Source organism: Stegostoma tigrinum, chromosome 25 (assembly GCF_030684315.1).
Source record: "Stegostoma tigrinum isolate sSteTig4 chromosome 25, sSteTig4.hap1, whole genome shotgun sequence".
NCBI classification, from domain to species: Eukaryota; Metazoa; Chordata; class Chondrichthyes; order Orectolobiformes; family Stegostomatidae; genus Stegostoma; species Stegostoma tigrinum.
In genome coordinates, this window is record NC_081378.1 from 15,381,840 (window position 1) to 15,397,698 (window position 15,859).

The window sequence follows — 15,859 nt, forward strand, 5'->3', positions numbered from 1 at the left end:
CAAGGGCGTTCTCAATCACCGTGGGGGGGAAGTTGCGGTCCTTAAAGAACTTGGACATCTGGGATGTGCGGGAGTGGAATGTCTTATCGTGGGAGCAGATGCGGCGGAGGCGGAGGAATTGGGAATAGGGGATGGAGTTTTTGCAGGAGGGTGGGTGGGAGGAGGTGTATTCTAGGTAGCTGTGGGAGTCGGTGGGCTTGAAATGGACATCAGTTACAAGCTGGTTGCCTGAGATGGAGACTGAGAGGTCCAGGAAGGTGAGGGATGTGTTGGAGATGGCCCAGGTGAACTGAAGGTTGGGGTGGAAGGTGTTGGTGAAGTGGATGAACTGTTCGAGCTCCTCTGGGGAGCAAGAGGCGGCGCCGATACAGTCATCAATGTACCGGAGGAAGAGGTGGGGTTTGGGGCCTGTGTAGGTGCGGAAGATGGACTGTTCCACGTAACCTACAAAGAGGCAGGCATAGCTGGGGCCCATGCGGGTGCCCATGGCCACCCCCTTAGTCTGTAGGAAGTGGGAGGAGTCAAAAGAGAAGTTGTTGAGTGTGAGGACGAGTTCCGCTAGGCGGATGAGAGTGTCGGTGGAGGGGGCCTGGTCGGGCCTGCGGGACAGGAAGAAGCGGAGGGCCTTGAGGCCATCTCCATGCGGAATGCAGGTGTACAGGGACTGGACGTCCATGGTGAATATGAGGTGTTGGGGGCCAGGGAATTGGAAGTCCTGGAGGAGGTGGAGGGCGTGGGTGGTGTCACGGACATCCTCTCTCCCCAAGATGCTGCTTTGCACAGGTTGGTAACCAGAGAACAAAGAATGAAGGTAATTGACAATAGAATCACTGGGGACATGACATGACAACATATTACTTTATGTAACAAACTGACCTGGAATGCACTGCACCTAAGAGATATGGAGATAGATCAAATTACAACTTTCAAAAGGAAATTGGACAAATATTCAAAAATTTTAAAAAAGGTAGTTATAGAGTAATGGGGAAGCAGCAGCAAAGTGGGACTAATCGGATAGTTCAACTAGAGATGGGCCACATGGCCTCCTTCTGTGCTGGCCGATTCTGTATCAGTATGTGCGACTTTAAGGGGTTTGATTAGTTCAGTTGGCTATGTGACTGGTGAGTGATGCCAGATTCCATTTCCACAGTGGCTAATAATGCCACAAATGTCTCTCCTTCTCAACTGCCCCCCTTGCCTTTAGTTAAACTCACCATCAATCATCTCTGTCAAATAAGAGAGCAGCCCTATTGTCTGATAGAACTATGATCATTTTATCTTGCAAATCCATTGGTCACTCCTTCCCAAACAGATCTTGATTCCATTTTGGTTTATTTTGTGAGTGTTGTTCCAGAAAAAGGCACTTCCTTTGTGTGAGGGTGCTTTCCTTTGATAGAGAAACAAAAAGTATGTTAGTTACCTCATGATGCTCACTTGATGACATCACTGAGCAGTGAACTTGGATACAATTTACAACAGCTATATGTGTAGAAATAGGCAGCCAATTTGATTTTCTGGGAGGATTAAATCAAACAAACAATAAATGTTCTTCAATTTTTCTGAAGAGGGGCCTAGGCTCAAAATATTAGCCACTGTGGAAATGGAATCTGGCATCACTCACCAGTCACACAGCCAACTGAACTAATCGAACCCCTTAAAATAGCTTTTCTGCTCTTCTGATGCTGCTTGGCCTGCTGTGTTCAAACAGCTCTATACCTTGTATACCCCTATGTTCTTCATCCAATCCTTTTCCTTTAGCTAGACAGAGTAAGAATAAGATAAAAAAAACTGATGCACACATTCCAGGTGTATGGTGAGAGCACAAACTGCGGATTGATTCCTGATGCCAAATCTTGCTCAATAACAAATAGACAGAGGTGATGGGCACTAGCACTTTGGCATATCATGTGGTCATGAAAGGTGCTATCTCATCACCCTGCTCTAGGAAGGATGTACTAAACTGGAAAAAGTGTTTTAAAAAAAGATTTACCAGGATGTTACTGAGACTTGACTGTTCGAATTATGAGGAGAAGCTGGATAGGCTGGGACTTACTTCCTTGGAGCATGGGAGGCTGAGGGGGCGGCCTCATGGAAGTTCATAAAATCATGAGGGCCATAGATATGGTGAACATCCAAGCTCTTTTCCCCAGGGTAAGGGATTCCAAAACTAGAGGTCCTAGGTATAAGGTAAGAGGAGAAAGATTTAAAAGGGACCTGAGGGGCAACTTTTTCACACTGTGGATGGTGCATATATGGAATGAACTCCAAAGGAAGTGACAGAGGCAGGTACAATTACAATATATAAAAAATTTGGAAATGTGTATGGATAGGAAGGGTTTAGAGGAATATGGGCCAAATGCAGGCAAATGGGACTAGTTCAGTTTGGGAAATGTGGTTGGCATGGATGAGTTGGACCAAAGGATCTGTTTCCATGCTGTATATATCCATGACACTATGAATCTGAATGAAATTTATTCCTTTTCTATAAATGAGAGAACATAAGTTATTACTTTCCTTCAATCATTCTGCTTGTTCTGTTCACACATGCTGGAGCTGTCACAGTGTTTTTGGGCACACAATGACTAGAAGGTATCAGATTGTATTCATAACTGCCAGGATATAGAGTGGATGGTATTATATTGTCTATGTCTGCAGTGGTTCCTCCATTATCTCTCATGGTCCAGGACATGAATCATAAAGTTGCTGGATTATCTTCTCCCCATCCTAGTCCCAGTCTGCCTCTCTATTCTACATATCAACTTTGTCTGATGAATGGCACCAGCCATTACCAGTCTGATCAACTCTTCCTCAATATGCTTGAATAATGGAGGGTGACTTCCTCTGTCAGTGAGATAAAAAAGGAGATGTTTCTAAGGAAACATTCTGCACTGTGCTGAAATTGAGATTTGTGACACTGACTGTGCACAAACCCACTCCATTCCAGCACCTAGACTCAGAAACATCTTTCATCGCCCAGTCTTCTCTTAATGTTTGAGGTTTGTTGGTTGTTTATGATAGAAATTCAATATTTATTAATGTACCTCCTAGCTTACAGTAGTCATGGGACCCTGATCCATGGCAGAATGCCTTTTAAGATTATGGAGGGATCTTGATCAAATAGGTCAATAGGCTGAAAAATGGCAGATGGAATTCAATCTGGATGAATGCAAGGTATTGCATTTTGGTACAACAAACAGGGGTAAGACTGACACAGTTAATGGTAGGGCCTTGGGCAGTGTTATGGAGCATAGTGGCCTCGGGGTTCAGGTACATAATTCTTTGAAGTTTGCGTCACATATAGGAAGGGCAGTTAAAAAGGCATTTAGCATGCTTGCCTTCATTGCTCAGTTCTTCGAATATAGGACTTGGGAAGTCATGGTGATTGTTGTACAGGACATTGGTGAGGCCTGTTCTGGAGGACTGTGTACTGTTCTGGTTGCCCAGTTGTAAGAGGGATATTATTAAGCTGGAGCGGGTTCAGCAGAGATTTATCAGGAAGTTGCCGGGTATGGAAGGTTTGACTTATAAAGAAAGGCAAGACCAGCTTTTCACTGGAGCTTTGGAGGTTGAGAGGTGACCTTATAGAGGTTTATAACATCATGAGGGGTATAAATAGAGTTAATGGTGGTTGTCTTTTCCTTAGGATGTGGGATTTCAAGAGTAGGGGGCGTATTTTTAAGGTGAGAGGAGAGGGATTGTTAAAAGACATGGGGGCAAATTTTTTTTACACAGAGGGTTGTTTGCTGTAGAATGAACTTTCTGAGGAAGTGATGGATGTGGGTACAATTACAATGTTTAAAAGACATTTGGATAAGTACATGAATAGGAAAGGTTTGGAAGGAAATGGGCTAAGAGTAGGCAGGTGGGACTAGTTTATTTTGTGATTACATTCAGCATGGTCTGGTTGGACTGAATGGACTGTTTCCGTGCTGTATGACTCTATGACTCTATGACTGTATGATTATGAAGCGCTCACCATGGGCTTCCATCTTTCATCCAGTTCAATAAAGATACAGTGCAATCTCAATTGTTAGCCTGTGAGCTTGTAACATTGATCAATTAATCTAGAACATTCTTCCTCCAAAAAAGCTATTGAAGGTGGCTGGTCAACTGGAAATTTCAAAATTGAAATTAGTACATCTTTGTTTGATAAGAGGCCAAAGAGTTGCACAACCACAACAAGCAGATGGAGTTAAGATGCAGAAGAGCCATATTCTCATTGACTGGGTGCACCAAGCTTGAAGGGCTGAATAGGTTATAACCCTTCCATACTTTGACTCCATCTATACTTCCCACTGCTTTGGTAAAACAACCAACATAATCAAAGATCCCCTCCCACCCCGGTTATACTCTCTTCCACCCTCTTCCATCAGGCAGAAGATATAAAAGTTTGAATACCTGTATGAACAGCTTCAAGAACAGCTTCTTCCCTAACATTTGTATGGACTTCTCAAATGTTAATGTTTATCTCTCTCTCTCTCTGCATCTCCTCTGTGGCTGTACCACTGTAGTGTGCACTCTGTTCAGCTACCCTGATGCACTTTGTACAGTATAGTCTGCCTTTAGATCACGCAAAACAACACTTTTCACTGTATCTTGGTACATGTAACAACAATAAATAAAATCAAATCAAATCTCCTTGATTCAGGCTTGATTGCTTGGACTGTGGGCATTGACTTGTCACTCAAGGTTTCTCTATTTAAAAATTACCCAAATATTTATGTCAGATGTTTGTGCAATCAGCAAGCTGTTCATTAATTGTGTTTTCTAGAATTTGCAAATTCTTTATTCAGATCTGGGTATGGGGGAAATTTTATTTCAAATAGTTGGAAGTTATTTGTGAAGGTTGTGCTGATTTGTAAACACACAGGGCCTGCCAGGGAAAGACGGAATACCGGGTCTCCCAGGTCGTCCTGGACGCACTGGCACACCTGGTTCAACTGGACCGAGGGTAAGGAATTCAAGTCTTCCTCATTTTTATGTTCCTTCCAGAAATGCTGGTCTTTTAAATTTTGAATCTGATTATTAGATGATAAAAAGCACCATTAATGTCACATTGATAAACAGCTTTAAAATGGAGCTGGATGGATATTTGGTTAAACGCAAGATTGCGTGTTATAAGGATAAGCACAAGAAGTTTCAGTATTGTGTGGAACAGGATGGTCCCTGAACTGTTGGGATCAATAATAATTTGACAAGAGGAGGATGGGTGTGCAACAAACTGGATATAAACACGTCTGTTTTCAGGAATGAGGTAGGCTAAACAGTGTCCAAAATCTCATGTTCATCTCCCAAACTTGAATAGCCTCAGAAATTCATCTCACACAAAACTCAATTAGTCACTGGGGCTCCTACCCAGATCAGGCAGATTTGATTATGCAAACCAAGTTCCCACACTGGTTGTAGCCTCAAAGCAAAGTCAGGCAATGACTGGATAAAATATGCAGCAAGCAGGCTCTGGTTGGTGCTTTCTAGTTGAGAGTGAATTATTCTCCTGGCCTTGAAGGAATCACTGCAAGTATTTTGTCAGGTGGCAAGAACCAGCAGATCCCCTTCCTGGTGCCATTACACAACTGCGGGCTGCTGTGAGCCTAAGCTCACTCATTCTTTGCATCACCCCCACCCACCCCACCTCTTCCAACTCCCTATCCCAATTACCTGCACCAAAGGGACTGCAGCAATTCAAGAAATCAGTTTGTCTTGACTTTCTCAAGGGCACCTGGGGATAGGCAATAAACTGGTCCTGCCAGTGACACCTCAGCAGTGACTAAAAAAAATTGTGGGATCTTCCTGAAGACCCCATTCAATCTGGCTTTGGACACTTCATTCTGTAACAGCAACATTTTCTTCTTTCACGGGACATATCTGAGGCTCACTCATGGCTTCCTCATCCCTCGGCATTGTTCCTTCTCCTCTCAGGGCCTTCTTGGGGGCTACTACTGTCCCAAGTTGCTGTCAATGGTGCCAGCAATTGGTGATGGATGATCAACAGTTCCTCAGCTAAATGAGGCTGAGGCCCTCATTCTGTATTTGGAACAGACATGGACTGGCACAGATTTTCAACTCCTCTGACATACCTCAATGTTTTCTGTGTGTTCAGTTCCCATTCCACAATGTGGGATGTAAATCGGGATTCCAGAATCTGGGAGGGAACTGGAAGAAATTATGCAGTACCCTGTCCTCAAGACATTAAATTGACTGGGTGACCCATATTAGAGTAGATCGCATGTAGACATTAATTGAATGGTCTCATTCACCTTTCTGATATTTTTCTGCCTCTATATCATTCTTTTATGTTGTCATCTGAAGGATCTACCATTTGCATTTTTCAAATAACAAGAAGTTTTAACTGAAGTTAAATCTTTATAATAGAGTTAATAAAATATGCAAATATTTGCCATGTCAGTGATTTTGAATTAGTGGGGAAGTAGTCACACATGTCTGAGTCCACCAATTTAACTGTTTCCCAACAAAAGAAAGAAATAATTTTATCCCAGTTGTTGAATAATAGAAATTGGAAGTCTTAAAAAGGAGAACTACATTCAGTGAATGAAAATATAATTGTTTATATTTTAGTAGAATCTAATTAAAACTTAAAACATTATTGTTGGCCACAGTCTATTGAAGTGAAATCAGGCTGGACAATTTAGAGAGATGGACAATACATCTTCAAAATAAATAAGTAAATGCTTTTAACAGAAAGAGCAGATATAGAAAATTAATTTGAAATAGTGTGTTTTTTTCAAATGACATCTGAATTACCACAATTCAAATGCATCTTTGATTCAGTTATCAATTTAAAGCTCTATTAGCTATCTATTCTTCTCTTTCCTTAAGATGCTAACAAACACAGATAGTTCAAAGGAACCAGCTCAGAAAGTGGTAATAAGATGCTGTATTGTTTTCTTGTGTTATAGGGTCCCCAAGGAATACGAGGGGATAGAGTAAGTAACTAAACAGAATCTAATTTCATCTGTTGAGATATATGTGTGATGTTAATTTCATTTATTTTTGAAATCAAATGCAGGTTATCAACTAATAAACTCCTATCACTGACATGCATAATCATCAGGGGCGGTACAGTGGCTCAGTGGTTAGTACTGCTGCCTCATAACGCCAGGGTTCCAGATTTGTTCACAGCCTTCATGACTGTGGTGTTTGCACATTATCGCTTTGGCTGCATGGGTTTCCTCCTGTAGTTCAAAGATGTGCAGGTTAGGTGGATTGGCCATGCTTAATTGCATGTGATGTGCAGGCTAGGGATGATCTAGGGTGCAACGCTGCTCAGAAGATTAGTGTAAATTTGATGGGCCGAATGACTCCTTTCCGCACTATAGTGATTTTCTTCTATGATTCTGCTGTTTCTAGGTGAGGCCACAAGTAAATCTGAAGGATTCAGGGAGGGGTTTAAATACAAGTTTTTCTCCTTGGCTTCTATATGAATGCTGGGAGGGATGGGGAATGGGCTCCCAGTGGAACATCTGGCAGAAAGGCAGAAGTTGAGAAATCCAGGGGCGAGAGTCAGAAAATGAGACAATCCCATTTGACAGAGGCTTGAAAAGTGTTTAAAAAATTGGGAAAAGAGATTTGAGGCTTTCTAGGGATGAGAATGTGGACCCCTGTAATAGGTCTATTTCCACTATAACTGAACTGGGAGCTGCAGTTTTGAACCCTTGAGGGCTTGCTGAAGTTAACATTGGTCATTGAGAGAATAGTTTTGAGTTTTTTGGGGCCTGGCCATGTATGGTTGAATGACAAAGGAGTTACCTATGCCCTTAACTACTGCAGTTGCTTCCTCAATTTCTTGAACTTTCCCATTTTAGCTCCAAAGGAGCCATTTTCCAACACAGGAGTGGCCAACAATGATCACAAATTGGAACCTTGATTGTCATGGAACAAAATGCCCTAGCCATTAATTCAAATTCAGTAGTGACTTTCAAGAAGACAGTTAGATAAATACTTGAAGATAAAAAGAATTGCAGAGATATGAGGAGGAAGCGATGGACTGGGACTAATTAGACACACCTTTGAAAGAGCCAGCCTGTGTTTGATGGGCAAATGGCCACCTTTTATGTTGTACACTGCTATTGTTTTATATGTTCAGAAATGAATACACAGTAAGTACACAAATTGCTGATAATTTTAAATCTGATACATTTTAAGTCAGAAAAATGACCCTTTAGGGGTTACTGATACATTTAGTAAACCTATACCCTATGACAAACTGACAAAAGTATAACAATAGTATCTAGACATAGGCATCATTACCAAACTGCTTGTTTTCTTGACAATCTATCAGCTCCCAAATCAGATTCCCAATATTGAATCTAATAGAACTGCTGGATATAACATCTGCCGTAAACGAGGATTTCCCCACAGAAATTGAACATTATCAGTGCTTTGCGATTGATTGATCAAAGCCCACTGAGGAATGTTTGAACACAATGCACTGCAGAGTGACAGAATGATTTGAGATCATTAATAAAATTTGCAAATGCTGCAAATCAGAAGCAGAAAGAGAAAATTCTGGAATTGCACTGCAGGTCATTCAAAGTCTAAAGGAGGCCCAAATTCAGATTTAAATTGGGATCCTGCATCGGAATGCAGTATCTGTGATGAAATCTGATGAAGAAAACCACCCGATCTGCTCAGCAGACTTTTCTCTTAGTCATTACTTTGTCATTACTATGTATTGCTATTATTCATGATTTTATCATAAGAGACATGAGTTAAAGAGAAGGATTCCTTATCAGTCTGTCTTTCTGCCTACCCTCAGGTTCCTTCTACGAAAATGTTCAGGTATTCATTAATGATCTCACAATTTTCTCCAGCATTTTGTTTAACCTGTAAACTTTATTTCCTCTAGGGGCTCCCAGGATTTAAAGGACCTCCAGGTCCTAAAGGTGACAGAGTAAGTAATATAATAATTGGTGAGCTGGTAGTAAAAAGTGAATAACACGGGAAAATTGCAATGAGAAGTCAGTCCCTTTGAAGATTATGATAACAAGGAACTATTTCCATTACAGACACAATGGTAACTCAGAGGGTGCAAATTTAATACAGTTAGCAAAACAAAAACCAGAGACAGCATAAGGAAATGTATATTTTTAATGTGCTGTTACGATCCGATGCCCCACCTGAAAGGGAGGTGGAAGCAGATTCACTAGAAACTTTCAAAGGAGAATTGGATAAATATGGGAGAAGGAAAACAATTACAAAAATAGGGGAAAGGGTAGCTATTGCAAAGGCACAGGCACATTGAACCATATGGCATCCTTCCGCAGTGTCTAAATCTGTAACTAAACTGGGCTGCAGTTTTGTTGTTCATTTGATATGTTCTATTGATTTGGGCACCATGGCAGTGACTTGTGGATAGATGAGATAGCAGTAGATGTAATTATGTGCAAAAATGTATGATCATAAAATATGTGAGGAAGAACTGTATAATGGTCTAAAGGCGTTAATTCTGAGGAATGCTATAAGCAGCAGCCACCTTGATATCATATGAAGTTGTGCACAGAACAACTTAGAACTTTGAAGGAGTGAGATCTAACATCTGGACCTCCTCAAAGTCTCTTGTATCAATGTAATCTGTGATCAGTATCTAAGATGCAATAAAGTATTTTCTTTTAGCTACAAGACACTCTTCTTGTTAGACCAGAAAGCAATTTTCCACTTCTACATTAGACTAAGCAGGCCCTACATCATCCTTAAAAAGGATGGTGGCAGCAACTTTTATGATGAACAGCAGCTCACTCAGCAGTGAGCTGGCCTCTCCATACCACAAGCATCAGAGTTCTTCACGCTGTAAGAAGGACAGAAGCAATTGCACAGCTGCAATTGAGATTGAAAATTGAGATTGAAAATCCAGAATTTCCTGTATATAGAGCAACTAAATCCTTTACATGTCTTTACATATTGTCAGCTATCCCTTTGTCTTCACCTGATCTTCTTGTCTTTGTAAAGGGAGATCCTGGATATATCCTAGGAGGAACTGATGTTATTCCTGGGCAGAGAGGGGAACCTGGGTCCCCAGTAAGTATGATTTAAAATATATGAAAATAAAAACTAAGGGTTTCCAAAAGCTGTATGTGATGTGGGTACTTTTTTTATTATTTGTTGATGAAATGTAGGCATTACTGACTAAGGCAGCATTTATTACCTATCTCTAATTGGCTAATCGCAGTGAAGAGTCAACCAAATTTTTGTGCCTCTGGAGTACCATGTAGGCCAGTCCAGGTAAAGACAGGAGATTGTCTTCACCAAATCAACCCGGTGGTTTTTCATGATCCATTGACAGTGGTTACATGGCTGTCATAAGACCAACTTTCGATTGAATTCAAATCTCACCATCTACCATGGTGGGATTCAAACCCAAACCCATGTGCTCAGAACATTAGCCCGGAGCTCAGGACTACTAGTTCAGTGATAACATCATTGTGGCACCATCTCCCCTAAATCTTCTAATCAAAGCGGTCATTTACTCTGCCCGCTACTGGTGATGCCTAAAGGGGAACTATATTTGCCATATTATTTGTATAGGTTGAAGAAAAAAAATGGTGTAGCTATTCTCAATTGCTTCAAAGTTGCTGGCTGTAGGCATTGAAGCATGTTGTTGTGCCTGGTAAATTGTCAGTGTGGAGTCCTACTCACAAACTACTGCACCATTCTGTGGATGGAGCTTTACAACATCTCCCTGAATGGATGCCCCAGGTTTGCTGCAGAACAGTGAGTCAACCCAAAGTTACTGCTTTGTGCACAGGTAACTTTTATCCCCTCACCTAATGTTTGCACCAAAATCCGTTTGAATGAGAATTAACTCTTCACTGCCTAAGCAACTTTTATATTTAGGGTCCGAGTGGTGAGCCAGGATTTCCAGGGGTGGCAGGTCCACCAGGGCTTCCAGGACAACCGGGGCCTCAGGGGCAACCAGGCCTTTCTATCAAGGTCAGTAACTATGATGATATAGTTATCCTTCTCATATTTATTCACTGAATCACTGTATACATTTGGGGTTGTCAACTCTGAACGAAGATATTCCCGGGAATTTGATTGCTTGAGTCCCTGTCTACCCCCTTGCCCCTCCATTGGCTGCACAACATCTCTACCTTCACACTGTACCTTCCAGTCTCAACTGGAAAGTAAAATCTTTCTTACTTATAACTTCACAAGTTTGAGGCATTGCACTTTTTGCCTTGCCTCTAATCCCCTGGGGAAAGTGGTGCTGACCCGTCTTCTGGAACAGGCACAGTCTGTGAGGTGTCAGTACTCTCACAGTACTCAAAGGCAGGGAATTCAAGGAGTTTGACTCCTTGGTAATGAAGGAATGTGGATATATTTACAGTCAGGGAATTGAGGGATCTGGAATGCAGTGGTGTTCTCGGGCACCTTTTGTCCTTGTCCTTCGAGCTGGTTGAAGTCATAGATTTGGCAGGTGTCATCAAATAAATCATTTTAGATGACTGTTGATTATCAGGCAACCGATTCTTTCTCTCATGTCCAAAATTGTAATAACTAAACATCGAAGACATTCAATGAAAAGAAATACAAACACAGATAACACAGTTCAGAGCTGGAGGAACACAACAGGTCGGGCACCATCAGAGGAGCAGGAAAGCTGACATCTCGGGTCAGGATCCTTCTTCAGATTTTCTGGAGAAGGGTCCCGACCCAAAATGTCAGCTTTCCTCCTCCTCTGATGCTGCCTGGCCAGCAGTGTTCCTGTAGCTCCACACTGTGTTATCTCAGACTCCAGCATCGGCAGTTCTTACTACCTGAGTGAAATACAGAGCACGACTTCTTTTCAAATATCTCATGATTGATCTCCTGAATGTTGGTCATACCAGTGAATGAGACATTCATTTTTAATCCCTAGAAACTCTGAGACAATCCTGGAAACCTTATAAACATAGGATCATATTAGCATGGGACCTGTTAGTTTGATCAATGGCTTAAGGCTAGCATTCTCTCTCTCGTAATGGAATGTGGGTATTGATGGCAAGACCAACATTTGTTGCTCATCTCTATTTGCCTTGAATAGCTTGCTAGGCCATTTCAGAAGCCAGACAGGAGAGTTAACTTAAAAAAAACAAAAGAACTGCAGATGCTGTAAATCAGGAACAAAAACAAAGTTGCTGGAAAAGCTCAGCGCGTTTGGCAGCATCTGTGGAGGAGAAAACAGAGTTAACGTTTCAGATCCAGTGACCCTTCCTCAGAACTGAGTTAACTATATTGAAGAGAGTTAACTATATTACTGTGGCTCTGAAGTCATAGGTAGGCCAGATCAAGTAAAAACAGCAGATTTCCTTCCCAAACGTTTGCCATAGTTTTCATGGTCATGACTATTGAAACTGATATTATATTTCAGATTTATTAATCGAGTGTAATTTCAACCAGCTGCCCATTTGAACCCCTGATGCAAAAGTATTAAGTTGGGCCCTCTCAATTTCTAGCCAAATCCTATTACCAGAATGTCACCATCTCTCTTTCAATTACTCAAATAATTTTAAATAACTGAGATTCATCATTTGTGATCTACACCATCCTGCACTGAACACAACCAATGAATTGTGAGTTAATTGGTCTAAATTTTGACTTTGTACAAAGGTGCGCCATCAGTAACAGTGACGACTGCCTGATTCTCATCTGGTTACATTTTTATATCTATTGAAGCTAATGGGGAGAGATGTGAAGTGGGCGGCAGATTCACTGTCTCCAGACTCACTATACAGCTTTCAGCAAAGTCACAAATTATTTATATTAGCTGTTGGCTGAAAAATTGCGAACAATTGTTATAGTCTAAAATTGTTGAACTGAATATTGAATGTTGCAGGATGCCACATAATAAATTGAAAGCTGAGGCACTGTTCCTCGATTTTCCAGTGAAGACTGAATGAGGAAGGTTAATCCCCCACAACATGACAAGTGATAAGTTCATTATAGCAAGAGGATAATTCCTTTTGAAAAGATTATTCTCAACATTCCTCTGAATTAATGTAAGTTGATTTAGGCTAGTAATAGAATTTAATTCTTAAAATCTACCACAACAAATTTGAAAGCCAAAAGAATTTACATTTGCAATCACTAAATTCCACTTTACACAGCCTCAACAGTTAGCATTGATACCTCAGGAGTGAGATATTGACAGACATATTAAAACGGTTGTGGGAAGGGAGTTTCTTTAATGCTGCATATTGGTTTGCATTTTGATTTGGGCCCAGGAGCAGACTGAATATGTAAAAAAGCTCAGGAACTATCCTATGTGCCTGGTGAAGGTTTCCAGGGGAGCCACTCCTACCCTATCAGATCCCGGGGAGATGGAGCCACTTTGCTCAGTCACTACATTTACTATAATTCGTCAGTGTCTACCAACTGAACTGTCAATTGTATCTTCCAGGGAGAGCCAGGAGCTTCAGGTACGCGGGTAAGTAATCATTTATTTTGCCTCCTCGACTTCAAGGCTAATAATATTTGAAGAACAAAGGGAACTAGCTACAGTGATCAGAGATAATGGGAACTGCAGATACTGGAGAATCCAAGATAACAAAGTGTAGAGCTGGATGAACACAGCAGGCCAAGCAGTATCAGAGATAATGGGAACTGCAGATGCTGGAAATTCCAAGATAATAAAATGTGAGGCTGGACGAACACAGCAGGCCAAGCAGCATCTCAGGAGCACAAAAGCTGACGTTTCGGGCCTAGACCCTTCATCAGAGAGGGGGATGGGGGGAGGGAACTGGAATAAATAGGGAGAGAGGGGGAGGCGGACCGAAGATGGAGAGTAAAGAAGTAAGGTGCGGCTTGGGGTGGGAGGAAGGGATGGGTGAGAGGAAGAACCGGTTAGGGAGGCAGAGACAGGTTGGACTGGTTTTGGGATGCAGTGGGTGGGGGGGAAGAGCTGGGCTGGTTGTGTGGTGCAGTGGGGGGAGGGGACGAACTGGGCTGGTTGAGGGATGCAGTAGGGGAAGGGGAGATTTTGAAACTGGTGAAGTCCACATTGATACCATATGGCTGCAGGGTTCCCAGGCGGAATATGAGTTGCTGTTCCTGCAACCTTCGGGTGGCATCATTGTGGCAGTGCAGGAGGCCCATGATGGACATGTCATCAAGAGAATGGGAGGGGGAGTGGAAATGGTTTGCGACTGGGAGGTGCAGTTGTTTTTTGCGAACTGAGCGGAGGTGTTCTGCAAAGCGGTCCCCAAGCCTCCGCTTGGTTTCCCCAATGTAGAGGAAGCCGCACCGGGTACAGTGGATGCAGTATACCACATTGACAGATGTGCAGGTGAACCTCTGCTTGATGTGGAATGCCATCTTGGGGCCTGGGATGGGGGTGAGGGAGGAGGTGTGGGGACAAGTGTAGCATTTCCTGCGGTTGCAGGGGAAGGTGCCGGGTGTGGTGGGGTTGGAGGGCAGTGTGGAGCGAACAAGGGAGTCACGGAGAGAGTGGTCTCTCCGGAAAGCAGACAGGGGAGGGGATGGAAAAATGTCTTGGGTGGTGGGGTTGGATTGTAAATGGCGGAAGTGTCGGAGGATAATGCGTTGTATCCGGAGGTTGGTAGGGTGGTGTGTGAGAACGAGGGGGATCCTCTTGGGGCGGTTGTGGCGGGGGCGGGGTGTGAGGGATGTGTCGCGGGAAATGCGGGAGACGCGGTCAAGGGCATTCTCGATCACCGTGGGGGGAAAGTTGCGGTCCTTAAAGAACTTGGACATCTGGGATGTGCGGGAGTGGAATGTCTTGTCGTGGGAGCAGATGCGGCGGAGGCGGAGGAATTGGGAATAGGGGATGGAATTTTTGCAGGAGGGTGGGTGGGAGGAGGTGTATTCTAGGTAGCTGTGGGAGTCGGTGGGTTTGAAATGGACATCAGTTACAAGCTGGTTGCCTGAGATGGAGACTGAGAGGTCCAGGAAAGTGAGGGATGTGCTGGAGATGGCCCAGGTGAACTGAAGGTTGGGGTGGAAGGTGTTGGTGAAGTGGATGAACTGTTCGAGCTCCTCTGGGGAGCAAGAGGCGGCGCCGATACAGTCATCAATGTACCGGAGGAAGAGGTGGGGTTTGGGGCCTGTGTAGGTGCGGAAGAGGGACTGTTCCACGTAACCTACAAAGAGGCAGGCATGGCTGGGGCCCATGCGGGTGCCCATGGCCACCCCCTTAGTCTGTAGGAAGTGGGAGGAGTCAAAAGAGAAGTTGTTGAGTGTGAGAACGAGTTCAGCTAGGCGGATGAGAGTGTCGGTGGAGGGGGACTGGTCGGGCCTGCGGGACAGGAAGAAGCGGAGGGCCTTGAGGCCATCTCCATGCGGAATGCAGGTGTACAGGGACTGGACGTCCATGGTGAATATGAGGTGTTGGGGGCCAGGGAATTGGAAGTCCTGGAGGAGGTGGAGGGCGTGGGTGGTGTCACGGACGTAGGTGGGGAGTTCCTGGACCAAAGGGGAGAAAATGGAGTCCAGATAGGTGGAGATGAGTTCGGTGGGGCAGGAGCAGGCTGAGACGATGGGTCGACCAGGGCAGGCAGGTTTGTGGATTTTGGGAAGGAGATAGAAACGGGCCGTGCGGGGTTGGGGAACAATGAGGTTGGAGGCTGTGGGTGGGAGGTCCCCTGAGGTGATGAGGTCATGAATGGTGTTGGAGATGATGGTTTGGTGCTCGGGTGTGGGGTCATGATCGAGGAGGCGGTAGGAGGTGGTGTCGGAGAGTTGGCGTCTGGCCTCGGCGATGTAGAGGTCAGTGCGCCATACTACCACTGCGCCACCCTTGTCTGCGGGTTTGATGGTGAGGTTGGGGTTGGAGCGGAGGGAGCGGAGGGCTGCCCGTTCTGCAGGGGAGAGTTTGGAGTGGGTGAGGGGGTGGAGAGGTTGAGGC

At 43.6% G+C, this 15,859-nt stretch overlaps 1 protein-coding gene across 12 annotated transcripts in view; it reads left to right on the forward strand.

Annotated features, from left to right (window-relative positions):
- LOC125463397 (collagen alpha-1(VII) chain) overlaps positions 1-15,859 on the forward strand; it is a 377,348-nt gene that overhangs the window by 117,742 nt on the left and 243,747 nt on the right. For all 12 annotated transcript variants that reach the window (XM_059654498.1, XM_059654507.1, XM_059654500.1 and 9 more), the window contains exons 28-33: positions 4,871-4,951; positions 6,918-6,944; positions 8,867-8,911; positions 9,967-10,035; positions 10,852-10,947; positions 13,397-13,423. In XM_059654498.1, coding sequence (XP_059510481.1) covers positions 4,871-4,951; positions 6,918-6,944; positions 8,867-8,911; positions 9,967-10,035; positions 10,852-10,947; positions 13,397-13,423 — 345 coding nt within the window. The remainder of the gene's footprint in view (positions 1-4,870; positions 4,952-6,917; positions 6,945-8,866; positions 8,912-9,966; positions 10,036-10,851; positions 10,948-13,396; positions 13,424-15,859) is intronic.